Source organism: Crinia signifera, chromosome 19, assembly GCF_055691185.1.
Source record: "Crinia signifera chromosome 19, ASM5569118v1, whole genome shotgun sequence".
NCBI lineage: Eukaryota > Metazoa > Chordata > Amphibia > Anura > Myobatrachidae > Crinia > Crinia signifera.
The window spans coordinates 41,473,655-41,501,560 of NC_139226.1; the positions used below are offsets into that span (position 1 = coordinate 41,473,655).

The window sequence follows — 27,906 nt, forward strand, 5'->3', positions numbered from 1 at the left end:
TCCAAATGTAGATGATCCCCAAAGCACTTGGTAAGAGCTACTACTGTATACTTGGTAAAGTGCTGGGAAATGGCGCTGATGATTCAATGTAAATGTATCTATCTCTCATTCCTTTTTCCCCAGAAATGTAACAGTGTAATGTGGGCTAGGTGAAATGAGGGAGATTGCTAGACTAATGAGGGAGAGAGGGAGATTGCTGCTGTTTCAGGGAGTCTCCTGCAGAATGCAGGAGGGGAGGCAACTATGCCTACACCTAATCAGCGTGGAGGTAATATTTTAATTTATAAGGGCAATATTGAATACGTGAAGTATTAGTGCAGTTACAGTACAGTAGCTGTTGCTATACATCACGTCTAAAATATTGCCCATCAAAATTAAAATATGCCCCCCTCACTGACTAGGTGCAGGGTTCTAGAATGAACACAAGTGCAATGTACAATATGTTTCAGTTAAGTAACGTACATTATATTGGTATAATAATCTAATATACAGTATAACTGTCTGGCAGCCATACAATATCACTTCCCCCAACGTCCAAGCTATCTATTCGAAGCGACAACAATGTTAAATCACCAGCCGAAGTTGTTTAGTAGAAAATGGCGAGGATCACTTATCAAGGTGTCAGCACTTCCAAAGATAATAAAATATCAATGATTTATGTGATGGAAGAGTTTAAGGCTGCTTTATTATAATCATAAAGATGTATTCTTTCTTAATAGTCGCAGCAGTGTGAATGCTTTCTACCGATATTATAGCGCACACTGATCTATTAGCAGATTATACAGTATATCTCCCATAGCTGTGACAATTGTTTCTGCTTGTCTTTCTGCAACTAAACCTTAATCCTCCTCAGATATCGCTTATTAGAGGAGAACTTTCATTGAAAAATATCATTTTGCATTAAAATCCATCTATAAATTAGTCCATTTATTATTTCTGCAAATACAGCACGATCTAGATGGCTTTTCCTCATGGAATCATTAATACAAGTGCATCTATTTTTTGTTTATCTTTCTTGTTCATTTTAATGATATCACAGAGTATGTAGAGTGTGCTGGCTATCTAGCATCTTGGACACTGATTTGTTGTTGAACATGAGCTCAATGTAGCCATGTACGTAGTTAGCAGGTTAGTCTGTGATTAAATAAATACTGTAGTGATGTCACTCTGTGGTGTCAGCGCAGTCACACAGTTATAGTCCATGTAGACTGTAGGTTAGCAGGTTAGTCTGTAAATAAATAATGATGTCACTGTGTGATGTCAGTGCAGTCACACAGTTATAGTCCATGTAACAGGTTTATCTGAAATTAAATAGTGATGTCACTGTGGTGTCAGTGCAGTCACACAATTATAGTTAGTGTAGCAGGTTAGTCTGTAAATAAATAGTGATGTCACTCTGTGGTGTCAGTGAAGTCACACAATTATAGTTCATGTAGCAGGTTAGTCTGTAAATAAATAGTGATGTCACTCTGTGGTGTCAGTGCAGTCACAGTTATAGTCCATGTACACTGTAGGTTAGCAGGTTAGTCTGTAAATAAATAGTAATGTCACTCTGGGATGTCAGTGCAGTCACACAGTTATAGTCCATGGGTAGTATTCAATGCTGCGGTGAGCGGCCGGCAAGGGGGTTAAACAGCGAGGATCGCAGATTCCCCCAAACAGCGAGACCCGCGGCTAATGCAGAAAACCCGCTGTATTTAGCAGCGAGTCTCGCTGGTTCTGCAGCCGCATATGCGATTGAATAGACCCCCATGTAGTAGGTTAGTTTATAATTAAACAGTGATGTCACTCTGCGAGCTCAATACAGTCATATAGTAATAGTCCATGTAGCAGGTTCGTCTGCAATTAAATAGTGATGTCACTGTGATTTCAGTATAGTCACGTAGTTATAGTCCATATAGCAGGTTAGTCTGAAATTAAACGCTGTTGCGAGGTCACCTTGTGAGCTCAGTGCAGTCTGTGTAGCAAGTTAGTCTGTGATGCAGAGGTAAGGTTTACTGTGTACAGTTGATATACATTGATTGGAGTTCCTCCAACATGACCCCTTCAATCAAGCACAAAATGCCCTGCTCCCGGGCTTCTCTTAGGATTGGCGTCAACTGTTTGGAGACCATTTTCTTATCAATTAACCAGGTCAACAAAGGTGACCGCAATCATAATCAGGAGCAGAGCATTGAGTACTTGATAAAAGAGGTCAAGAAGTATGTGATGCCTGCTGGCCAGAATGACAGCACAGCACAGTTGGGCACTAGAAAAACATCCTGCTGCGCTCATCTTAAAGGGCCTATACACACATGGAGATTTCCTGAGCGTTATGAGCTAGGCTAGATAGCTCAGAACGCTCAGCAAGATAGCTCAGCACACAGCGAGGTGTCAGCGAGGTGTGCATAGCGATCTGTCACTGCGATGGCCAATTAATATCCAGCATGCTGGATATTAATCGCCAGGCAATACACAAGAGTGATGGGGCATTTTCTAAATGATCTAGTGAGATGCCCCTAAATTGCTACATGTGTAGGCCCCTTTACAGTATGTGATGTGTGTGTGTATATATATATACTAGCTGACCCGCCCGGCGTTGCCCGGGAAAACCTTGTTTTTTTGTTTTTTAGACCTAAGATTGCAATTTGTTATAGATTCCACCATAATGTTAGAATGTGTTTACATTGATACTCAATGACGGCAATGAAATCCGGTGTGTTGTGTTGTTTGAAACACAACGCTCCTGAGTTGATAACTTGTATGTGTTGATGAATTCTACATCCACTCCTGATATTTAGCACCTATGACATACCCTCCAACATCTGAGGGTCAGAAATCAGTACAAAATCAGAAAGGGACGTGGCCACACCTCCATTTCTATACTTTCAATGGTACAGTTTCTAGGGTGTGTAATTAAAGGCGCTGAGTGCGTGGAGACCGGGGTGGACGTTACTTTCCAAGCCATAATTAATTAAAAATTCACTGCTCCCTGCCACTGCCGCTCCCCTCACCGATCCTGCCTGCAGCAGTCTCTGAGGTCTGGAGATCTGTAAAGAACATGCACCGGGCATCTCTACCAAACAGTGGGGCAGTCCCTGAGTGTGGGAGTAGGTCCGCGGGCCTAGCCACATGACGTCATGACGCGACGCACGCTACCCGCACTACTGCAATGCACCACTGGGAACGGGTGCAATGGGCCAAATTCTTCCCTACACCCACCAGGCCAATCCACCGATCCAGCCATCGCAATCATAAATGGGTGCATTGATAAGGTTTGTAGTGTAAGTAGTTGAAGAATAAGACTGAGAAAAAGAATTGCCATGTTACAAAGTGTACAATTTACTCAATAAATCGTGAAAAAATATACTGTATATAAGTGTACATAGTAGTATAATCAAGAAATGAAAGTCGGATTAAAAAATAAGTTCTGATTCAAACTGATAATTGTTTGGATGGGGGTGGGTTGCAAAACAAATCTATAGGGGGGGTATGGATATTGTGGGCATAATTGGTGTTTGGTACAGATACAGGGGGTCCTCAATTGATGGGATTTTCACTACAGTGTCACGGTCACAGTGTCACCATAGTGGGATTCCCAATTGGGATCCAGGTGGTCTTTTAGAGACCCTTTACAATCCCATAGGTCTCTTCTCCTTGAGCCTACGGTCTCCCTTAATGATAGTCAATCACTGAGGGATACCGTAGGCTCCAGGAGAAGAGAAAATGGGATTGTAAAGGGGTCCCTAAAAGACCACCTGAACCCCAATTGGAAATCCCCCTATGGTGACACTGTAGTGAAAATTTCTCAACAACTGGGGACCCCCTGTAGGTGTACCAAACACCAATTATGCCCACAATTTCCATACCCCCCTCCTATATATTTGTTTCGCAACCAACCCCCATCCAAACAATTATCAGTTTGAATCAGAATTTATTTTTTAATCCTACTTTCATTTCTTGATTGTACTTCTATGTACACATATTTATTTCACGATTTATTGAGTGAATTGTACACTATAACGTGACAAATCTTCATCTCAGTCTTATTCTTCAACTTCTTACACTCATAACATTCAAACAGATACATGCAGCGCTCATGCCCATCGACCAAACATTATCTGTGAACCAAATGAGTCTGGGAAACGCTTAAGGCAGAGCAGTGCCTAACATCCAACTGACTAACAGGGTGAGTGCAGTGTACCCACTTTGTATTGATCAATGGGTGCATTGGCCAGGACAAAGATATCTCAGTACAACTGGCCGGGGAGCGCAGAGACGGATATGGGAAAAAGAAAAAAACGGTACATTAGGTACAGTTTTTATTTGCCGGTACAGACTGTTAAATAAACGGCAAATTCTTTTCTTTTTTTTGTGTTTGTGTGTGTTGTACTGTTTTTGTGTGTGTGTTTTAGTGTATGTGGTTGTGTGTGTTGTGTTGTATGTATCTGTCCAATGCATAAGTGTGTGAGGTGTGCTATGTATATATAGTATGTGTATGTGTGTGTTGTGCCTTTGTGTATCTGTGCAATGTTTAAAGCCCCGTACACACAGGGAGATATATTGCTCAGTTTCTCCTTTTCATCAGCGACCAGAGATGGTCGCTGATGAAAAGGAACCTCAGCCGGGGGAGTCGCAGAGGTAATCAGCTGGTTGCAGGAGCATGTTCCTGCGACCATCGATTAGAATGGGGCTGAAAACGGGAGCGCGCACCCAGCGATTTATCGCCAGGGCACACTCCCATCACTGGAAATATGGTCGCTGGCGACCATATTTCCAGCGATTTCAGCCCCCGTGTGTACACTGCTTATGTGTGTGTTTTGTGTGTTGTGCTTTTTTTTGTGTGTGTGGTGAATGTGGGTGTGTGTTGTGCTGTTACAGGTATGTTATGTGTGTGTGTTGTGTGATCTGCCCAATCTGTAAGTGTGTAAGGTGTGCTACGTATAAATGTGTGTGTGTGTAATGTGCTGTGTGTATCTGTTCAATGTTTGTTTGTGTGTTCTGTGTATTGTACTGTTTTTGGGTGCATGTTGTAGTGAATGTGGGTGTGTCTTGTACTGTGAGTGGTGTGTTATGTGTGTGTGTTGGGTTATGTGTACAGTATCTGCCAAATGTGAGGTGCGCTACATATACTGTATATGTGTGTGTAGTGTGCTGTGCGTATCCTGGCAATGTTTAAGTGTGTGTGTTTGTTGTACTGTTTTGGGTGGTGTTGTAGTGTATATGGGTTTGTGTTGTACTGCATGTGGTGTGTTATGTGTGTGTTTTGTTGTGTGTATCTGTCCAATGTGTAAGTGTGTGAGGTGCGCTACGTATATATGTGTGTCTTGTGTGCATATGTGGTGTACTGTGTGTGTGTGTGCATGTACAATGTGTACATGTGTGTGTGTGATGTGTGGTCTATGTATATCCTCAATTATTCCTAATAATTGTTTAAAGCCTTCACCATAATGTTAAAATGTGTCATTCATACTCAATGACAGCAATGAAATCAGGTGTGGAGTTGTTTATTCCACAACGGTTTCCCAGATCGTCAATCTTTTCCCCAGATCATCAATGAAGGCAAATTAAAACTTGGTGTTTTTTAAATTTCTAAGTGAAATTTCCCCAAAACGGCTTCGAGGTGCACACCTCCGGGTATAGAGGTACCTTGTTGCCAAATTTGGGGGCTCTGAGTGCCACGGTGTGTCCGCAATGCAACGGACACGCACACACACACACACGCACACAGACTCTTCAACTTATTATATAGATATATATATATATATATATATATATATACTGTGTATATATATATATATATATATATATATATATATATATACACAGTGTATAGACCTCTAGTGTGATCAATACAGCTACAGTATTTACCAATAATCGCGGCACTATGAAATTGGTGTCATCATGTCCAACCGTATATAATAACTCATTGAGAATGTTTAAAATAGACTAACAATACATAAACTCTTTCTGTTGGCGTAGGCTGGTCTGAAGAAATTCCTGGAGTACATACAACATGGATCTGCCGAGAAAGTGGCTAGATTGCTGGACAAAGGCCTAGACCCCAACTATCATGATTCTGAAACTGGAGGTAAAACTCTTCTCTCTTTCTCTTCTCTCACTTTACTTTCTTTCAATGATGTAGATACAGTATATCAAGCCTATGAGGGATATCCTATTACCCATGATCGCTGATCACAGATAATATGCTCACTCAGGGCTATCTTATTAGTTCTGAAAACCTGCAGCTTATCAGGAACTTTGTTCGCCTGCCTCGGGCAGGCAAAGCAAGGTCTCCGAATGCGGCCTTTTCCACGAATGTTCGGAGATGTAGACGCTTTTGTTTTAGTAAATTGTCCCAGAGACCAACACGTTTCGTGTACCACATACACTTGGTCTAGGATACTCTTTGTGTAGCTTTGCTATATTTATAGTCAATTTGAGAAAAAACTTTATTTGTAAGAACAGAAGTTCCAAACAGGAAGTAGTATAAAATTGGTGGCAAGCACATGTTTATTGTTCAGCGTTCTTTATATAAAATGTGAAATAAAATAGGTAAATGTATGTTCGCTAATATATTTTAGTGAGTTATATGGCATTTGTATAAAGATAAGAGTAAGTTTTGTAATAGTACTGACGAGTTGTATAGAAAGACATTCAGCTTGTCCCATTGGTCTTGGGGTTTGTAGTTCATACTGTATATCCATTTAGTCTCGGTTATTTTTAATTCCGGCACTAAATCACCGCCTCACCAGTTCGGGTGTAAATTTGGGATTGCAATGAGTTTTATTCCACTTGGGTTTTTGTAGTGTTGATATACGCTATGCATGTTTAATCCTTTCCTTATGTAGTAGATACTGTAGGCCCTGCAAGGCAAATTCTAATTTTTTTCCCTACATATGGGAAAAAAGATGGGGTAGCCCTTTTTCTACTGTCTCAGACAGAGAAGGGGACCCCTAGGGGCGCAAGGTGTGACCTGCTTGACTCGTTAGCAGCTGCAGGGATATCAGGTGTATCGGACCTGATTGGTAGGTATACACAGAAAAAAACAGGGTATGCAGCGCTGAATGAATAAAAAACTTGTAAACTTGCTGGATTGACTTCACAATTTATAATAAAAATTGAAATATCACAATTGAATAGGCCACACGGCCACACAGATGGTACAAAGAATTATTTAAAAGAATGCATTATGCAGATAAGCAGAAATCAGATAAGCTCAATAAACAGTCCGTTCCTAGGATGCCTGATGGATTAATATTAGGACCGCCTCTGTAAACAGATTGAATTATAGTTACCGTCCACCTTGCTTGATTTAGGGGAGGAATGGATCCTGATGGAATTAGGAATTCCCCTTTTGCTGTCCAAAGTCCCTTATAATGGAGAGTCCATTTGAAAAAGTGGGGCTTGCCACTGGGTGTCGGTTTAACAAACTGATGGTATGTCCGGTCCGTTCGGGCAGATGGAAAATCACAAGTGATTGCTGGAGCCTGTAGTCCGCTTCTGCTATAGGGTTGGTGTCCAACTAACGCGTTTCGCTGTAAAAAGCTTTCTCAAAGGTAACATGGATAGTGGGAGACTGGTCACTGACCTAATATTTATACCCCTGTTCATACAGATTCATGCATTGCACCTGAGGCTAATTAGTCAATCCAACATAGTAAAATTTCACAAAACGGTTGTATTACATATGGGAGGCCACAATAAATAGATTACCCTTTCTGTCTCACACATTATTCTTTGTGTAATACTATATTCTTACTATTCTATAGTTTAATACAATATTCTTTATTGTGCATCTCGATTCAAAGGCTTCTTTTGGTTTGGTTGTTTTGTTGTGCAAAATTGGAAGCCTTTGGATTCTTGCTTCAGGTGGTTGTCTTTCTTGTCTATATTGATGTTGCCATGTGTCAACTCCTGTTTGTTGAACGTCTAGATAATTTTTGGTTGTTCAGGAATGATGACTTGAGGTCTCCTTTGTCTAGCTTCAGGACATGCCAGTGTTTTTTGACCATTCCATTGGAACTGTGCTGGTTTATGATAGTTGTATTTAATGCATTGTTCTGCATCATTGTTCTGCATCATTTCTGCATCATTGTTCTGCATCATTGTTCTGCATCATTTCTAGCGGTGGGGGCGTGGGGCGGCGGCAGGGGTCAGAGCTCATGGAAACTCCCAGCATTCCCATGCAAAAGCTGGGAGTTCCCATGCAAATTGTGCCGTGATGTGGGTGTTGGGGGCGGGCAGCAGATATCACTGGGTGTCAGCTGCCCGCCCTCTTCCCATACAGGGAACACGCAAAGCTAAGACACCAGAGAGTGTCTTAGTTTTGAGTGCACCTTCCAAACCATTCATTGGTCGGCGACTCAGGGAAACACCCAGCATTTTTATGGGGAATCCCATAAAATACTGGGCATTCCCCTGCTGCCCCCGGCCCTCTCTTTGCCGGAGCAAACAGCTCGGCGAGTGTGAAACTCCCCAAAGCCGTTCGCTCCTGGCATTTGCGCATGCAAACCCGAACATTGGGGATGGATTCGGACTCGAACGAATGGGCCTGAATATGCCTCAAAGTCCCAACCAAATAGCTCCTGTCATTTAAAAAAATTAAAAAAAACATTTGGGGGGTTATTCTGTTGATTCGCTCGGACTTTGCACTCTTGCGAATCAACCAAACTCAACCTTGCGAATGGTTGGCAGCCCCCCCCCCCCACACCTGTGTCACGCCCTAATTAGCATGAGAACGCCCAGCGGGAACGTCCATGAAATGTTGGGTGCTCCTATATGCTAATAAGGCTGCCCGGCGCCCCACTCCCCACCCCGCTGTGATGGGTGTGTGCACCTGGTGATCAGTCTGTTCGCCGTGGGTGCGCGTACCCTGCTTATGCACAGCGCAGACCCTGTGCGAACACAGGCAATCTGCGAATGGACCTTGGTTTTGTGGTTGGCACTATATATAAGGTCCTTGGTTTTGTGGTTGGCACTATATATCTCTCCAGCTCTGATAAATCTCCCTATTCCATGTACAACTTCCCTGATTTACCACATATCAATTGAAAGCATCTTGCAAACCTAACTCCCAGCTGTCCAAATATACAGTAGGTGGTGGCTACATTCAAAAGGTCACCCAGTGTTCCGTATGTGCTATTGCTGGACTCCTTCTTGTGTGCATGATGTCCTAACCTTTCATTCACTGTAAAGGTGGCGCATGTGTGTGCTATCAATACTTGCTGGTCTCTAGATTTATGAAGTATGTTCCCCTGCAGAGACGCCGTTGACCATGGCTGCACAACTTGAGATGACAGTGGACGTCATTAGGATGCTGTGCATGGGAGGAGCCCACATTGATTTCCGAGCCCGGGATGGGACTACGGCCCTGCACAAAGCAGTCTGCTCCCGAAACTACAACGCTCTAATGGTAGGACTGACGCACTCATTTGCAATACTTTCTGTGCATGATCCATATCAAAGATATCTCCTTGTTACATGTACAATGATTTATATAGAATTAAAGGGTTCTGCAGAAATTTGGAGTGTGGTCCCAGCATCTACTGTAGGACATTAGACCAGCTTTCCATTTCCGGCCTACTTCCCCACCTCCAGCGATACAATCTGAGGTGACCCTTGACAACTTACTAAAAAATTCTAATTTTTGGCCAAGACATCTGTTAGGACTTTTCTGGGCTAATCTCACATCCACATAAGAGGCCAGACAATTGCACTGTACTTCTGGAACCCACCCAGTTGTGAAGTGGGTGTGGTCATGGCATGATCCTGGTTGCAGTTATATTCCATAGCCTTTTGTAACAGGCAGGGCTGTCTTCCCATAGCTGCCAGCAAAGGCAAACATTGGGGAGTATCTTCGCCTGCCCGGAAATCCCCCTCCTCTGGGCAAGTGCCTCAAATTATGACTACACTAAGGCATATGATATGATTATTAGAGCTGCCGCCACATCATGTGGTGTAAGGGACAGAGCAGAGATGCTGCACATGCCCAGTGGTAGCTTCTTCTACCACAATTGCTGTACGTGTGTTTATCTGACCAGGCAATCAGTGCACTGGACCAGAGAGTAGCTGCCAGGAGGAAGAGACAGGCACCTTACTATTAGGTGGAAGAATATGTGCTTAGAAACTAAATGCAGTACCGATTCTATTATGTTTGCATATTTATTTATTTTTTATGGTATGTTTAACCTTTTCATGACCACTTATTTATATTATTTAAATTTTTTTTTTTTCTGCAGCCTATACTATAGGAAATCTACAGTGTTAAATATTAATACTGTATTCCATACAGTATCCAGTGTACAAAATAACCAATTTCTGGGTCGTTACCAGTTTCTTCTACCACTTCTCTAGACTTCTGCACTTGCTCCAATCTTACACAGAGTGCATGTAGAAACCCCACCCCCCTCTAGAATTCCTGCATCTGCCATGGCACCTGTGACTAGAGATGGCAATCCCGGCGCATTTATTTCAAACCCGGGAACACGGATTGAAAAATGCTCAATCCTGTGATTCTGGGGATCCCAGGATTGGCATCCCTAAAAAAAAAAAGACCTGTCCCCCACATTAACTTACATGGGGGATTGGGGCAGGTCAAGAGCAGGGTTTGAGTGCTGGGATTTAAGACCCGTGTTGACCCTTTCACTCCACCGAAAAATCCAGATACTTCAGCAAATTACCGGGTTGAAAAGCTTTAACCTGGTAATTTGCTTCTTAGTGTGAAAGGGGTATTTTACTCAGCCAATCGAGGACCGTACCCCATTAATGTTGCGTATTACTATGTCTGGGAACATGCAGTAAGTACATATCAGCGTGATAGTTTTTATGCAAACTAGTCCCAGCTTTATCCAACACCCAAAGCAGGGGGTAGCGCAGGAGCGTACGATGAATCTTGCAATCAGACATATAAGTAACGGTGGTTTTAGCTGATTCTAGGAGAATTCTTTCCTGAAAGAAACGAAAGTGGAAGAAAATGTGATTCATTTATCAATCTGGAGAACTCTGCTGTGACACATGGAAAAATCGCAGAGAATATGCATTTCTCATACTCAGAGAACCCGTTATACTGTAACCCTCAAAGTAGAGGTGATTGATGAAGGAATCACTCAGGGATGCAATATAAGGAGTAATGATTGCACTTTAATACGTTTCATCAATGCTTCTGCCTCTATCTATGATTTGTGTATCAATAAGAGCAATGGCATAAACCTATTTGTCACACATATATCAAATCTATGAATCTTCCCAGGCAGCCCATGACAATGCTCTAGCAGTGCGCCTTCAGACAGACAAACCACTAAGAAGAAGGATCTCTGCGTCTCTAGTATACAGCGGAGGCGGAACAGGTACCACTGCAGCCGGGAGCAGCGGGACTTCAACAGCAGATGCCGGGGTGGTCGCCACAGGAGCAGGTGAGTAGGATTTCCTTCCACAGGTACCCCTTTGGATTACTACGGATCCTGGACCCCGGACTCTTCAGCCCTGGAGCCCCGGACCCGGACCCTGGGACCTACCTATGGGATCTAGATAGGTAAGTATCAGTGTGTTTGTGTAATGTATGTATTAAACTTTTATTTTTCTAATGTGTCAGTGTGTATTTATTTATCTATTTTTTTTCTGTGGAACTACAAGTGCCAGCGGGCCCTTTAATGCCCCGCATGCTGGGACTTGTGGTTCTCCAAGTCCCAGCATGCGGAGGAGGCTTGCTGGGACTCATAGTTCCACAGGAAAAGACAATAGGTTTTCATCTATTTTTTACACTGAAATCAGCTCGATGCCCACCGCCCAGGGGCATCGAGGACAGCACCAGGCTTCAGCCTGGTCAGGTAAGTCCTGGAGGGGGGGGACTCCTTTATTGGGGGGGTCCCCACTCCCCCAGGACCCCTGGCCAGGCTGACCGGTCAGAGGGCTGATTGCTTTGGCCGCGGGACCTTATATAATAAGTGTCCCCCGGCTGTGGCATTACCCTGCTGGCTGGTTTGGCCTGGGGCTGGTTCTAAAAATACGGGGGACCCCTAGTCATTTTGTCCCCCGTATTTTGGGAACCAGCCCCGGACCTGGAGCCTGGGGCTGGTTTTAAAAAATCAGCGAAGCCCTATTTGTCGGGTTTCCTGATTTTTTAATACCAGCCCAGGCTTTTTCAGCCTGGTGCTGGTTACGGCTGTGGGGAGGACCCCACGCCGTTTGTTTTTTTTTAGTCAAAGCTGGAACGCCCACATGGGCATTCCAGCTTTGGCAGTATAGTCACAAGGACGGCAGCATATCGGTCGAACGTGCGTACACACTGCACTTTTGTACCGATATAAGGCCGTCCTGTCGGATTAAAATTAAACAGCAAAGAACCGTCGACCGACCGAGAATGGACGGTCAAGACAGTTTTTTGCCGTTTATCGCTCGTACGGGACAGCGTACACACATATACAATTGAACGGCTGTCCGACCCAGAACGAAAGTACGGCCCGACAATTGTATATATGTGTACCCAGCTTAAGTTGCAGATGGTCAGAGACAATGGGCATATCTCCCAACTGTCACAATTTTCGTGGGGGAGTCCTGTTTTTTGGGTACTGTCCCACATTCCACCCAGGGCTGGCAGTGACCTACGGTCTGGGGTGGGGGTGGGGGGCAGTTTGGAGACCCCACTGTCACTACCCTGCTTTTCGGAGACCTGCCAGAGGGAAAGGACCCCTGTGCACGGCTTCGCAGCCGTACAAAAACTTGTAGATCCATTTGCAATCATGGCACCATCTAAAGCCCCGCACCACGTGTGCAGCGGCTGAGTAGACTGTGATTTACTCAGCGCTGCGATGAGGATGGTAGATCTGAGGACAGCGCTAACGGGTCCTCCCTTCCAACACCTGGGTCCACCTGCGTTTCTTCTGACACTTCTAAGAAATGGCTGGGTGCCTCTCCCAAACACCGTCCGCCTGTCAATCAGGTGTGTAAAAGCAGCATTTCTTCCAATCACATGCAAGAGATTAGGGATGGCCATCAACACATCCCCCAAAGATGGTTACCATCGATGGCTTTTAAAGCAGGAACCATCGATAGAACGCCCATGAAATGCTGAGCGTTCACATATGCTAATGAGCCTGCCCGGCACCCCGCGCCCCTCTCCACCCCCCACTCCAAAGGCAGGGAGCATGCACCCGGCGTATACACATTTGCAAAAATGCTGCGTCACATACGCATACGCAAAACATTGGTCTCCCTTGAAATTTCGCCCAAGAGTGGGTCAACCAGAGTTTTTGGGAACATCGATCCCTACAAGAGATCCATCTCAGTGTCATGGGTGTGCAACTACAGTTCCGTGCTATAGTATTGTACTTATGCAGGGAAGGGACACTGGCGCTAATGGTGATACTAATGGTGACAGCTGCTGCTTGGCAGAAATACAGTAGGCAGAGTGGCTTCCATCTTGTAGCCCTGCAGATACTGGCATTAGCCCTGCAGATACTGGCATTAGCCCTACATATACTGGCATTAGCCCTGCAGATACTGGCATTAGCCCTACAGATATTGCCATTAGCCCTACATATACTGGCATTAGTCCTCCAGATACTGGCATTGGCCCTACAGATATTGCCATTAGCCCTACAGATTCTGGCATTGGTCCTACAGATACTGACATTGGCCCTACAGATACTGACATAAGCTCTAGAGCAGGCATGTCCAACCTGCGGCCCTCCAGCTGTTGTGAAACTACACATCCCAGCATGCCTTTCAATAGTTTTAGCATTCCCTAATAGCAATACTATGGCAAGGCATGCTGGGATGTGTAGTTTCACAACAGCTGGAGGGCCATAGTTTGGATATGCCTGCTCTAGAGGTACTGACATAGGCCCTATTGATACTGAAATTAGCCCTATGGATTTCACATTAACCCTACACATACTGGCATTAGCCCTACAGGTACTGGCATTAGCCCTTCAGATCCTACCATTAGTCCTATATGTGCTTTCATTAGCCCTACGGATGTTCCCATTAGCGTACAGTATCTGTTTCTGCGGCGACCTTGGTTTCTGCTGCATCTTATTAAGGATAAGGTTCTACCGAATGTTTTCAGCCCTTGGAAATACATATACGTGAAGCAAACAGACTGTAGATCTGTAACTTCTCATAAACCCAACAGGGGAATAAGCTAATTGGTTGCCAACAGTAATACAATCTAACACTTGGCATTTTAATGGAAAATTCAGTTTTGGGTGGAATATCCAAAATAAAACCCAGAATGAAAAGATTAGTAAGTGCTCAGGGTTTGCTTGCTGAATGAACTGTGAATTCGATAGACGGATCAGAATATAAAACGTCAGAAGTGTAGACAAATCACTGGCTTGGCCTAGAGCAAGCTGACTTTTATTACACAGCCTTGGTAAAGCAGTCAGGTGGCACAGAAGGCTGTTAGCGGGAAACATTATCATTCTCGGCCACCGAGGTCTGTATTTATAACACTGTACAATATTCCGTCATCTATCACATTTGTACTGGTGTGGTGTCAGGTCTCAGCTGCCTCTCATTGCTGCTCTGACATTTACAAGTTGAAGACAGCAGTGTTCTTTCTTATAATGATAATGAGTAGCTTGGCACCACAATCATCCCACATCAGTTATTAGGAGCACCATATTAAGAGTTTGCCACCAATGGTCGATGAGGGATCTTTTCCATAGAAGGCAGATTGAGAGCTTAGGCCCAATCCTGGTGGGCTGCTAAGACCCACCCCTATTGCTGATTGGCCGTGGCACACCATGACCCCAAGCAAGGATGGTCATTGATGGTTTCATGCCACCGATTTAAATCATAAAATACACCATCAATGGTTACCCCCTGATACACCATAACTAAGACCCCTACATCTCCATCCTCACATCATGTCCCTGGCACTGCTACATTCAGACTCTCTTTAACATCACTTGTCATCTGATATACTCTGTGCTGCTGGAAGACCCTGCTATTTCCACTCTGTTACTCTGAAGTCTGTGTAATTGAGGCACTGTTGTTCTAATTCCCCACTATGGGGGTTATTCTAAATGATTCGCTACTCTGCGAGGTAACACAGGGGAGCGACTTTTAGAGACAGCTCATTCACCGGTGCTCACACACAGCATTGTGGGTGGGGTGGGGCGGAGGGTTCCCATGGACATTCGCCATTGACGCAGGTGCGGGGGGTGGTCAGCTGACGTCAGTGGATGTCAGCTGCCCGCCCTCTTCCTGTACAGGGATGCCGCAGATCTAAGACACCAGAGAGGTGTCTTAGGTCTGCGAGTGCTGTAGAAATCATTCTATAGCGACGTAAGGTTGTGAATGGATGTTTATGGTAAACTATGGCCCTCCAGCTGTTGTGAAACTACAAGTCCCATCATGCCTTGCCACCGTTTTGCTATTAGGGAATGCTAAAACTCTGGCAAGGCATGCTGGGATGTGTAGTCTCACAACAGCTGGAGGGCCGCAGTTTGGACATGTCACGAAGAACATACGTTAGCTATTTATCACTATCTCTGTCGTATATACTTGAAGAGAATTATAACTTTCAATTCTTATTGAATTGGAGCAGTCACCTGACCATGGTTTATATTGAAGCATTGCTTGCAGCACAGATAAAGGAAATACTGGATAGAGCGTGACAGATGTCTTGAAAATGACCCATTCTTACAGCCACATTCGGTAGGTAGGTGAGATTCATATTGGAGAAATCTGTCACTTTCCAGATGCAGGAGATAAAAAATAATAATCACTGAATAAATAACATGAAGTTGGCTCCACACACTGACAGACGCAGGCACACTGTATGTATCATCTTGCATATTCCCTGCTAATCACTGCCCTAAGAGAATAGGAAAGTTGCCTCTATTACTAATGCACAATGTAGGAAAAATAGGCTATAATCTAATTTAAAGGCACTTTCCCCCTATTTTGCACACGGTGACATATGAGTCCCCTGCAGTCCATTCGTTAGTGTAGGCAAGTGCATCATATGACCCCTGACCCCCCCTTCTTGTCAGCCCCTCCTCCTTCCTGGCACCATACCTTGGAATTCATCCCAGTTCTCATCATCCTTACAGCAGGGGTTAATTGCTAGCGGGGGGGAGGTTTGCTGCCATGGCAACATTTTAGGCACACGATGATACCCTCCTTTTTTTTTCCTGCGGAATGTTCTAATATATACAGTAAAGCTGCTCAGTTTGAAGACAATAGTTCAAGACAAAATCGAGATCTGTAACCACCCTCCCTTAAACAATAACGAGTTGCCATAGAAGCAAATGAGAGTGAAGAATATTGAGGTCAATAGTAGCAGAACCGTAGTTTCCTACTGTGGCACATGTGTCTCTGAGTGTCCGTAATCCTCGCCGACACCAGGGAAAATTGTGTTTCAAGGTAGTACTTGCACAGCGCGCCGCTTGATGTTAACCATCGCACTGCCGCAGGATACGAGCAGTGTGGGTATTATGTCATACAGGTTGAGTATCCCTTTTGCAAAATGCTTGGGTCCACGAGCATTTTGGATAAGGGATTTTTTAATATTTTTTTCCCCATACTTACCTGGTCCCCCGGTAGTGCCCCAATAATCCCCAAGCATCCACGATGTCCCCCGGTGTCCATGGCGGCCTTGAGGATCCTCTTCAGCATCTCCGGTCCCAAGGGTGCATTGCGAGAGTGCGCCGGTGACATCAGAGTGCACCTCTGGGATCGGAGATGTCGCTGAAGAGTATCCCCCCTCCAAAAATAACCAGAAATTTGCTGAAAAACCATGGCTTACGGGATATTTTGGTTTTTTGGAATACACGGATAAGGGAGAACAGACCTGTACTTGCCTACCTGACCCTCTCCATGAGGGAGAAAATGCTCTTTTCCTGGACTTCCCTGGTTCATAGTTGCCTACCCTCCTGCATTCTGCAGGAGACTTCCTTGAAATAACAGCAATCTCCCTCTCTCCCTCATTAGTCTAACAATCTCCCTCATTTCACCTAGCCAACACTGTTTTTGGGGTAAAAAGGAATGAGAGACAGTTACATTTACATCATCAGCACAATTTCCCAGCACTTTACCAAATATAGTACAGTGGGTGACATTCTATGGGATGAGATAAATGCACGTTTTTTTTATCGCACCACTTCGCACTTTTTCAAATCGCAAGATTGCCCCGTTTTTCGCATATTTAATGAGATGCGAAAAACGGGCCAAATAGTGCGAATAGGTGCGAGGTGGTGCAATGTCTTTAGTCCTGAAAATGTGCGATTTTCATGTCTGAAAATCGCACGTTTGCAGGAAAGCGCAAATAAAAAAAAAAAAACGAGCGCGGGGTCCCCCGCCCGAGCATAACCAGCCCCGGGCTCATTGAGCCGGTGCTGGTGACATAAAATCAGGGTCCCCGACAAATAGGGGTCCCCTTGATTTCATGAAACCAGCACCAGGCTCAAGGTCCGGCGCTGGTTCCCAAAATATGGGGGACAAAATGACTAGGGGTCCCCCGTATTTTAAGAACCAGCACCGGACCCAACCAGCCAGCGGGGTAATGCCACAACCGGGGGACACTTATTATATAAGGTCCCGCGGCCAAAGCATTATCCCCGTGGCTGGTCAGCATGGGCAGGGGTCCTGGGGAAGTGGGGACCCCCCCAATGAAGGGGTGCCCCCCCTCCAGGACTTACCAGCCCATGCTGAAAGTCCGGGGCTGTCCCCATTGCCCCTGGGCGGTGGGCATCGGGCTGATGGATAGTGTAAAAAAAAGCAGAAAAACTATTGTTTTCTACTGGCGAACTATGAGTCCCAGCAAGCCTCCCCCGCATGCTGGGACTTGGAGAACCACAAGTCCCAGCATGCGGGGCATTAATGGGCCCGCTGGCACTTGTAGTTCTACAGTTAAAAAAATAGTGAAATAACACACACACTGACACCCTGAAAAATAAAAGTTTAATACACACATAACACACACATACTGATACTTACCTACCTTGAGCCCGTAGGTCGGTCCCTGGATCCCGGGCTCCGGGGCTCCAGGGCAGAAGAGTCCGGTTCCGGGGCCTTGGTCCTGGTTCCGGGGCTGGTCCTGGGGTTCCGGGGTTGGTCCTGGGGTTCCGGGGCTGGTCCTGGGGTTCCAGGGCTGAAGAGTCCGGTTCCGGGGCCTTGGTCCTGGTTACGGGGCTGGTCCTGGGGTTCCGGGGCTGGTCCGGGGTCCAGGATCCGATGAAGTCCACAGGGGTACCTGAGGAAGGAAATCCTACTCACCTGGTCCCCGGCGACGACATCGGCATCCTCTCCGGCAGACGCGCTGCTCCCGGCTGCTGTGGTACCCGCTCTCGGACTGAAGAGGCGAAGAGATTTTCATCTTCCGCGCCAGGATCCAGGGACCGACCTACGGGCTCAAGGTAGGTAAGTATCAGTATGTGTGTGTTATGTGTGTATTAAACTTTTATTTTTCAGGGTGTCAGTGTGTGTGTTATTTCACTATTTTTTGTACTGTAGAACTACAAGTGCCAGCGGGCCCTTTAATGCCCCGCATGCTGGGACTTGTGGTTCTCCAAGTCCCAGCATGCGGGGGAGGCTTGCTGGGACTCATAGTTCGCCAATAGAAAACAATAGTTTTTCTGCTTTTTTTTACACTATCCATCAGCCCGATGCCCACCGCCCAGGGGCAATCGGGGACAGCCCCCGACTATCAGCATGGGCTGGTAAGTCCTGGAGGGGGGGACCCCTTCATTGGGGGGGTCTACACTTCCCCAGGACCCCTGCCCATGCTGACCAGCCACGGGGATAATGCTTTGGCCGCGGGACCTTATATAATAAGTGTCCCCCGGCTGTGGCATTACCCACCCCGCTGGCTGGTTGTGTCCGGTGCTGGTTCTTAAAATACGGGGGACCCCTAGTCATTTTGTCCCCCGTATTTTGGGAACCAGCGCCGGACCTTGAGCCTGGTGCTGGTTTCATGAAATCAAGGGGACCCCTATTTGTCGGAGACCCTGATTTTATGTCACCAGCACCGGCTCAATGAGCCCGGGGCTGGTTATGCTCTGGCGGGGGACCCCGCGCTCGTTTTTTTTTTTTTTTACTGTTTTTTTTTTTTTTTTTACCAGAAACCTGCACAGAACATTGCGATCTGTGCAGGTTTCTGGCTAATTCGCCCATCAGAACCTGGTCTGATTTTTGGGCGAATTATAGTCACACTTTATACAAATCGCATACCATTAAATATGCGATTTGTATACTTTTCCATGTGAAAACATCTGGATGCGATGTGCTGCGAAAAGCAGCCATCGCATTTCCAGTGTGTCCAACTTGTTGGCAAAATCGCATTTTTTTCACATTTTCGGAGCTCATTAAATATGCGAAAATGGGAAAAAATGCGATTTCGGCCGTTTTTGCGAAAAAATTCGCAAAAGTCTAAAAATCTCAACCCATAGAATGTCACCCTAAATCTCTTACTAACTGCTTTGGGGCCAATCTACATTTTAATATAAGTAATTTTAAAAGATTCCTCTCAGATGTTAGCAGTACACACCCACGCTTCTAGGTGCCACGTTCACAATCTCTTTTCACAATCTCGCCATATATGGAACTAGCCACGCCCTTTAAGTGGAGCATGACACGCCCCCTCAATGGAGCACTGTTGAAAACTCTGCTACCTACTATAATCTCCCTGAAACTAGTTTTCAAAAGTAGGCAAGTATGCTGGTAATGTATGATTGCTAGCACCTGTGGTGAAACACCTTTCTTATCAATTACCTAGCTCCCCACAGGTGATGGCGATCATACATTACCAGGGAAGTCCAGGAACGGAGCATTTTCTCCCTCATGGAGAGGGTCAGGTAGGCAAGTATGTTATGTGCCACACAGTTATAGTCATTACGTGGCCCACCTGAAGCCCCTATACAGAAAGACATTTCAGTAAGATTCAATCCATACCTCCCAACATGACCCATGTCAGGAGGGACACAATGCTCTGCTCCTGGACTTTCCTCGTAATGTATGATTACTGTACCTTCATCTGTGTTGAACAATTGATAGGAAAGGTGTTCCACCACAGGTGATGTTAATCATACATTAAGAGGGAAGTGCAGGAGTGGAGCAATGTGTCCCTCCTGGAGAGGGTCATGTTGGGAGGTATGCCTAATACACTGACACACATACTGTACACAGATATATAATATGCATGTTTTTTTATTACAGACACTTCTGGATCTTGGCGGTTCCCCAAATTACAAGGACCGGCGGGGTCTTACTCCCCTGTACCATACTGCGATGGTAGGTGGGGACCCCAGGTGTTGCGAGCTGCTGCTGTATAACAGAGCGTACATTGGCACACTGGATGAGAATGGCTGGCAGGAAATCCACCAGGTAATAAGTACTGACTCTTTCACATGCATAGAGGCCTATTGTCTGATTCATGCCAACTCAACAACTACAGTATAATGATATAAAGAAGATGCAGAGGCATGTACAAGGAGAAAGGGATGGTCAGCTTGATTTACATATAAACTACTGAATGAATACTAACTACTACAGAGAGAGCAGAGGACAGAGAGTCAGAGAAAGAACGTTCTCACTAATTTATTTATTAACAGTTTCCTACAGTATATAGCGCACACATATTCTGCAGCGCTCTACAGAGAATATCAGTCCCTGCCCCAGTGGAGCTTACCATCTATATTCCCTACCACATGTACACGCACACACAGACATTCTAGGGTTCATTTGTTGGGGGCCAATTAACCTACCAGTATATTTTTGGATTGTGGGAGGAAACCAGAGTACCCGGAGGAAACCCACGCAAGTACGGGGAGAATATACAAACTCCGCACAGTTAGGGCCATGGTGGGTATCAAACCCATGACATCAGGCAGTAATGCTAACCATTACACCATCCCTACTGCCCCACTAAGCAATATCACCATCGCGGGCCAAATTCGCTCCCCTTGGAGATGGTTAGGGTTTGCAATACACGCGCATATGCAAACAATTAGAGCGAACGCCTTCGGTGAGTTTCACACTCGCCGGTGCGTTCGCTCGCTGGGGGCGGCAAGGGGGCGGATGCTAGACTGTGTATACATGGACCCTAGCGAGCAGATGCCCCCCAGTATTCACCTCTCACTCTAATGCCACAGCCAAACTGGTCGTGATGCTGGCCCAGTAGGGTACAATCATCCTAAACCCCGGTATAGAAGTCTAGAGCACCTCAAGTTGCAAAGTCAGATAACAGCTGCTGCCGTTCTTTCCCGCCCTACGTAAAGCCAACGCCACAAGAAACATGCAAAAAAAAAAAAGGGCGGGAAACTGCACCACAGAAGTTTGCCCACGAACCACACCTGACAAAATATCCCCCAAGAAACTTCCCCCTAACCATATGACCATCATTTTGGAGTTTTACTAAAAAAAGAGCTGCAATCCATTGGAACCAATCAGGCAATAGTCTTAAGCCAGCCATACATCTACAGATCGATTGTCAGATTGGGATGGTTGGAACAAAATCCTGGTAATGGATGAGAGCAAATGACAGTTGACCATTTGCTTTGAAATGCTGGAAAACAGCAAAACTGCCATTCAGATACTACGTACCAGATCTTATTTCCAACCAGCCCAATCTGACAATCAGTCTGTAGATGTATGGACAGCTTAACATTAACTTGTCCATTAGACCAAGGGTTCTCAAACTCGGTCCTGAGGACCCCACACAGTTCACGTTTTCCAGGTCACCCGGCAGGTGCACAGGTGCATTCATTACTCAGTGATACATTTTAAAAGATTCACAGGTGGAGCTAATTATTTCACTTGTGATTCTGTGAGGAGACCTACAAAACATGCAATGTGTGAGGTCCTCAGGACCGACTTTGAGTACCTGTGCATTAGATGAAGCAATCTTATTGCTGATTGGTTGCCAGGTGTATATGAGCAGGTGCAGCCTTGCGTCTGGTTAGTAAATCACTCCATGCTTCATTAATGACACATTTCTTTGTTTACTTTTATCACTTTGATGTGTTTTGCTGGTGATATTTTGATGTGTAATGTTCAGTATATTGCTGTTTGGTTTCTTTCTCCCCCCCAGGCCTGTCAGCATGGTCACTCACAACACCTAGAGCATCTTCTATTCTATGGAGCGGATCCTGCTGCCCAGAATGCTTCAGGGAACACGGCTCTGCATATCTGCGCCCTGTACAACAAGGTCAGTGCGGCCTGCAACTGTCACATTCCCACTACATGCCGCTTTCCTGTTACACATCTCCATTCCATGGGAGACCTGTCATTATGTGTCCCTTCTGGGTGTGCAGAATTCTGCAGCTCAATGTGGGGTGACCCAAATATTCCGCTTCTGCCATACGGTTTTGAGAATTGGGCTCATCTTCAGTCATATCTGTAGCACGCCTGTCTGTCACTTTGCATTTCTTGGTTAACCCTTCAGAAGGGGAAACTGCAATGATCCTACAGTATATATATACTAAAAATGACTCCAATAAGCAGAGCTTTCAGCTAAGCCCAAATGCTAATAGTAGCACTGTAGCAGCATGGCTGCCACTAGAAATTGTGCGGCCCGGGACTGACCAAAGAGACAGGGCCCGCCCCCTAAAAAAAGATTAAGCATGCCACCACGTTCTTGCTGGCAGTGCTTCATCACTGGGATCCATGTACATACTGTACCTCCCATATCAACAATGTACTGTGTATACACCATACACCTCCCAACCGTCCCATTTACCGCGGGAACATCCCGGTTTTCGAGGACATTCCCGCGGCCCGCCCCAGTTGGGAGTCCACTCTGCCACCCGCTTGTCAGCAGGGAATAGGCGCTGTAGTTAGACACTTTTCCCCTCAGGCAGAGGGGCAGCAGCGGCAAAACGGTGGCGAGTGACGCGTTTGAAGGCCACGCCCCCTCATCGCAAGTCCGCACCCACTATACAGTTTCCTATACAATAGTGACCACTCCTATATTATATAATGTATATAGATGCAATCTATGGCCTGCTGCGCCTGATTTGCTTAATCTATACTTATCCAACGACACAGCATAAATTATGCACCCCATATGCATATATACACATAACCCTTCCCAATATAAATATATACAGCCTCCATTACAATATACCCCTCCTATATACCCAAAATATACACATATATAACCTCCTGTACACAGGGCCGGTGCTAGCCACCAGAGCAACCCAGGCAGGGAGGAAGGGGGGGGGGCACCCCGGCGCTCAATCACTTACCCGCTCCAGGGGGGCCGCCTGCCAGGTCCAGTGATGCGGCGCACGGCGCCATGATGTTCCGGGGGGGGGGGGGGCTTGCTGTGCGCTGCGGTGCTGGCCCCAGGGAGAGGAGGAGGGGTGTCCGGCGCCGTGACGTTTCCGAAGGGGGCGATGCCGTGGGTTGTCTGGGGCCGTGACGTTCCAGGGGGGGGGGGGGGGTGGAGCTTGGTGGGTGATGCGGGTCATCGTGACGCGACGCTCCCCAGGGAGGGGGTGGCTTGCTGGGTGATGTGGCGTGGGGGGGATCAGCTCCAAATTGCAGCCCTCCAGCGGCTGGCGCCCCATGAAAATGCCTAAGGCGGACCAGTGGTGGCGCTTTACATAAAACCCCTCACTGGTTTGTACATACAATTATACCCCCCATATACAGTATGCATGTTCTCCTACCCAATATACACCCCTCCTATATATAACATACTTGCCTACTTTTGAAAACTAGTTTCAGGGAGATTATAGTTGGTAGTAGAATTTTGCACAGCGCCCCATTGAGGGGGTGTGTCATACTCCACCCAAGGGCGTGCCTAGTTCCATATATGGAGAAATTGTGAAAAGAGATTGTGAACGTGGCACCTAGAAGCGTGGGTGTGTACTGCTACATCTGAGAGGAAACTTTTATAATGACTTATATACAAATGTAGATGATCCCCAAAGCAGTTAGTAAGAGTTACTATACTTGGTAAAGTGCTGGGAAATGGCGCTGATGATTCAATGTAAATGTATCTGTCTCTCATTACTTTTTCCCAAAAAATTTAAGAGTGTAATGTGGGCTAGGTGACATGAGGGAGATTGCTAGACTAGGGAGGGAGAGAGGGAGATTGCTGCTATTTCAGGGAGTCTCCTACATAATGCAGGAGGGGAGGTAACTATGATGTAACAGTGTAATGTGGGCTAGGTGAAATGAGGGAGATTGCTAGACTAATGAGGGAGAGAGGGATATTGCTGCTATATCAGGGAGTCTCCTGCAGAATGCAGGAGAGTAGGCAGCTGTGATATATATTAACATCCCCCAAAACATATGTATAAAAAATCCTTCTGCATATACATATACACCCCTTCCCCCCACAATATACTTTATTAAACATATATGAATACATGTGTATACATATACAGCAGCAGCCAGGTACAAATCCCTGTGACTCACCCAGCCACTGAATGAAGCAGGACAGGACCGTCGCATGATGAAAATCACCCAGCAGTCTGCCTCTGAGGAGCTGTGCTCAGTGTAAGCATTATGTGACTCCATGCTTTGTATCACACGGAGAGGAAATGCCAGATCATGGTGGTGCTTCATAGGTGGAGGGAGGCGTGGTCAGGGTCAGCTGCAGTGTCAGTGGGCGCAGAGTGAGTGACTCGATCATCTGTAATAATCACTGCCCCCTCATCAGTCCGGCGCCACCGCTGCATAGCTAGCTAGTATGCATGGGGACGATCCTGGTGGCTGAGGAAGGGGGGTGGGATATCCACGCCTGCCGGAGGGAGACTGGGGAGTCTGGACTGGTGGTGGGTGGGAAAGAGTGGCCCGGGCCCTTCCCTCTCTATGAGGGCCCGGTACAGCTGTTACCCCAGCACCCCCTTGATGGCAGCCCTGAGTAGCAGCGCAAGGTTACATTGCCAGTTACATTGCCATAGAGTTTCTTTAGGCTTCTCTGCCAGATGCCGGGCCGACAGGGTCCAAGACCCCCATAGAGGGAGAATAGAACATGTGGCGAGCGCATCAAGCCACCAAGCTCGCAGTGTGGTGAGTGAGGCGAGCCCGCAAGGGGCTTCGATGTGTTAAACCATTCTGATATCGTCATACTGACCATCTGAATACCAACTGCCAGGCCGCTATACCACACACATCCTGACTCAGAAGAGTTCCTTGAGGTCTTTCCATAGGAAGTTGGTTAATGGTGCTAGTTTCCATAGTGTGTGTGTGTGTGCATGTCCTTCAATGTATTCCTCGGGTTGTCACCTTCAAGCCCCTCCCCCCCCCCCCCCGTTCATGTGCCCTAGGCTGCAGCTTATTGGTTAATCCTTTATATTTCACATGGGATGTTGCTATGGGCAACCAATCAGATCTACTTCTTTATTTAGTACCTACTAGAACAGTGGTTCCCAACCCTGGTCCTCGAGTGCCCCCAACAGTGCACGTTTTCCAGGTCACCCAGCAGGTGCACTCATTATTCAGACTCATTTGAAAAGATCACAGGTGGAGATAATTATAGCACTTGTGATTCTGGGGTGAATTTATGAAGCTTGGAGAAGTGTTATCTATTCCCATAAAGAACGTTATGAGCACGGTGATAATGGTTTAGCCAATCAGCTACAATATGTAAATTGACAGGTAAGAGCTGATTGGCTGAACCATTATCACCTTGCTCATAACGTTCTTTATGGGGATAGACAACACTTCTCCAAGCTTCATAAATTCACCCCTGAGTGTGGAGACCTGGAAAATGTGCACTGTTGGCGGTACTTGAGGACCAGAGTTGGGAACCACTGTACTAGAAGATAATAGATAGTATCTGATTGGTTGCCCATAGCAATGTCCATCTTAAACAGAACTCCCATCTTGGTAAATTTCCCACTTTAAGTTTAGTTCCATTCGAAACAAGATATTGACATCACTGAAGCAGTGACTGTGCTTGGGGTATAATGTGTGTCTGTATAACACATGTGGTGCTACATAAATCATCTAGGAGACAGGCAATGTGTTCCTGTATGGGAAATTACAGCGCAGAGAATCCCAGCTGAGCCGACTTTGTATGCTTACGAGGTATTGTTTACATCTATGGCATTTACGCATGAAAACAGTTCGCTAATTCATCTTAAGTAGCGCACGTGAAGCCGACGAGCGCAGCGGCACAGTACAGGAGAACACATTTATATTTATACAGGAGGTTTCTTTACTCCAGTCTGAATTCAGTCACCAAAGAGTCAAAAGCTATATTCCCGCGCCGCCGCGCGCATAGCGCTAGTTATTTGCTATTCACTACAGGGACCCCGCAGGCCGCAGCCAGTTTTATACACATGACGGCTCCGCAGGTACCCCTACGGCACGGACACCCCTGACCGCCCCAGCACTGCAGGGACGCCGGGGCAGCAATTTTTTTACACAGTTCGCTGGGGGTGAGGGGCGAACTGCCGCCCTCCAGGTGCCGGCCCTGAGTGCAGTACTGGTTCTGTTATGTTTGTTGATTCATTATAGTATCTAAAGGCAAACACACAATGAGATTACGATTTTGACTCTGGACAACTTTGACTAGAACCCCCCCTCCGCTGTCACCGCTGGTCCCAGACGCCACAGATCACCACTGGTCCCTGCCGTCCCCGCTGGTCTTGGGACCAGCGCATACGCAGTATCGTCCTTGGTACTGTGCATACCCCAGATTCTATGGGCTGCAGCCGAAGAAGCCCATAGAGGCATCCCAGAGGGAGTGAACACCTTCCAATGGGACTGCCTTGGAAGTTCGACCTGCCAGTCACAGTTTTATTTATTTATTAACAGTTTCTTATATAGCGCACACAGATTATGCAGCGCTTTACAGAGATCATTTTGAACATTCACATCAGTCCCTGCCCCAGTGGAGCTTACAATCTATATTCCCTACCACATGTACATGCACACGCAGACATTCTAGGGTTAATTTTGTTGGGAGCCAATTAACCTACCTGTATATTTTTGGAATGTGGGAAGAAACCGGAGCACCCGGAGGAAACCCACGCAAGCACGGGGAGAATATACAAACTCTGCACAGTTAGGGCCATGGTGGGGATCGAACCCATGACCTCAGCGCTGTGAGGTAGTGATGCCAACCATTAACAGTTAAGCCAGTGCAGTCTGACAGGCACCAATGGGGGTCAGCTTCTCCTGAATTGGGGTCTCATCATGACTTGGAAAAAAACTATATTTAGATAGTGTTCTCTTTATATTATAACTAGGTGATTCATCGCGCCCTACGGGCGCTCTTCACACCGTCGTAAGGGGCTGCGCCCCCTTAATTTGTGAACATTTGTATATGAGAAAGATGGTTAGAATTGTATGAAAGATGGCCTGTATTGCAACTTGAGTTATAGGTGAAATGTGTTAAATAGAGAGCACATGATGTGGAAGGGGGTGTGTATTGTTTTGTTTAATAAAAAAGCGGTTACAGAGTAAGATGTACATTGATAGTGTGGATGGTACAGTGACATTTGTGGGTGTGGGGGGGGGGGCTGTGTGTGCATGTTGTTTAGGTGTGTGTGTGTGTGTGCAATAGTATAGTAGGGTGTTTTTGAGTCAGCGGCTCCCCACTGGCGGAGGTCACGACACAGGAAAACAGGAGGCTGGGTAGTGATAGGGGTGTGTGGGCATAAGGGGGACTAAAGAGGAGGGTGGGAGATACTGTGCAGCTTATGCCAGTGGGTGAGGGTCCAGTGTGGCAGTACAGGAGTACAGGATGGTGGCCCTGAGTCAGTGTCTCCTCCTACTGGGTGGGAGTTAGGGTACATGAGAGCAGGAGGCTGGGCTATGAGGCATGATAGGGGCATGTGGCCAAAACAGCGTCAGCGACTCCCCAGTGGTGGAAGTTACGGTTCAGGAGAGCAGGAAGCTGGGTAGTGATAGGGGTGTGTGAGTATATGGGGGACTAAAGAGGGGCTTAGGGGTGCCGTTAATTGTGGGAGGGGCGTGGGGGGTGCCATGAATCAAGGGAGGGAGGGGGCGCAGGTGTCA

The 27,906-nt window shown here is 46.2% G+C and overlaps 1 protein-coding gene across 2 annotated transcripts in view; it reads left to right on the forward strand.

Moving 5' to 3' along the window:
• Window positions 1-27,906, forward strand: part of SHANK1 (SH3 and multiple ankyrin repeat domains 1) — a 463,174-nt gene that overhangs the window by 222,538 nt on the left and 212,730 nt on the right. For both annotated transcript variants that reach the window (XM_083162439.1, XM_083162440.1), the window contains exons 5-8: window positions 5,962-6,070; window positions 9,243-9,394; window positions 20,143-20,310; window positions 22,016-22,132. In XM_083162439.1, coding sequence (XP_083018565.1) covers window positions 5,962-6,070; window positions 9,243-9,394; window positions 20,143-20,310; window positions 22,016-22,132 — 546 coding nt within the window. The remainder of the gene's footprint in view (window positions 1-5,961; window positions 6,071-9,242; window positions 9,395-20,142; window positions 20,311-22,015; window positions 22,133-27,906) is intronic.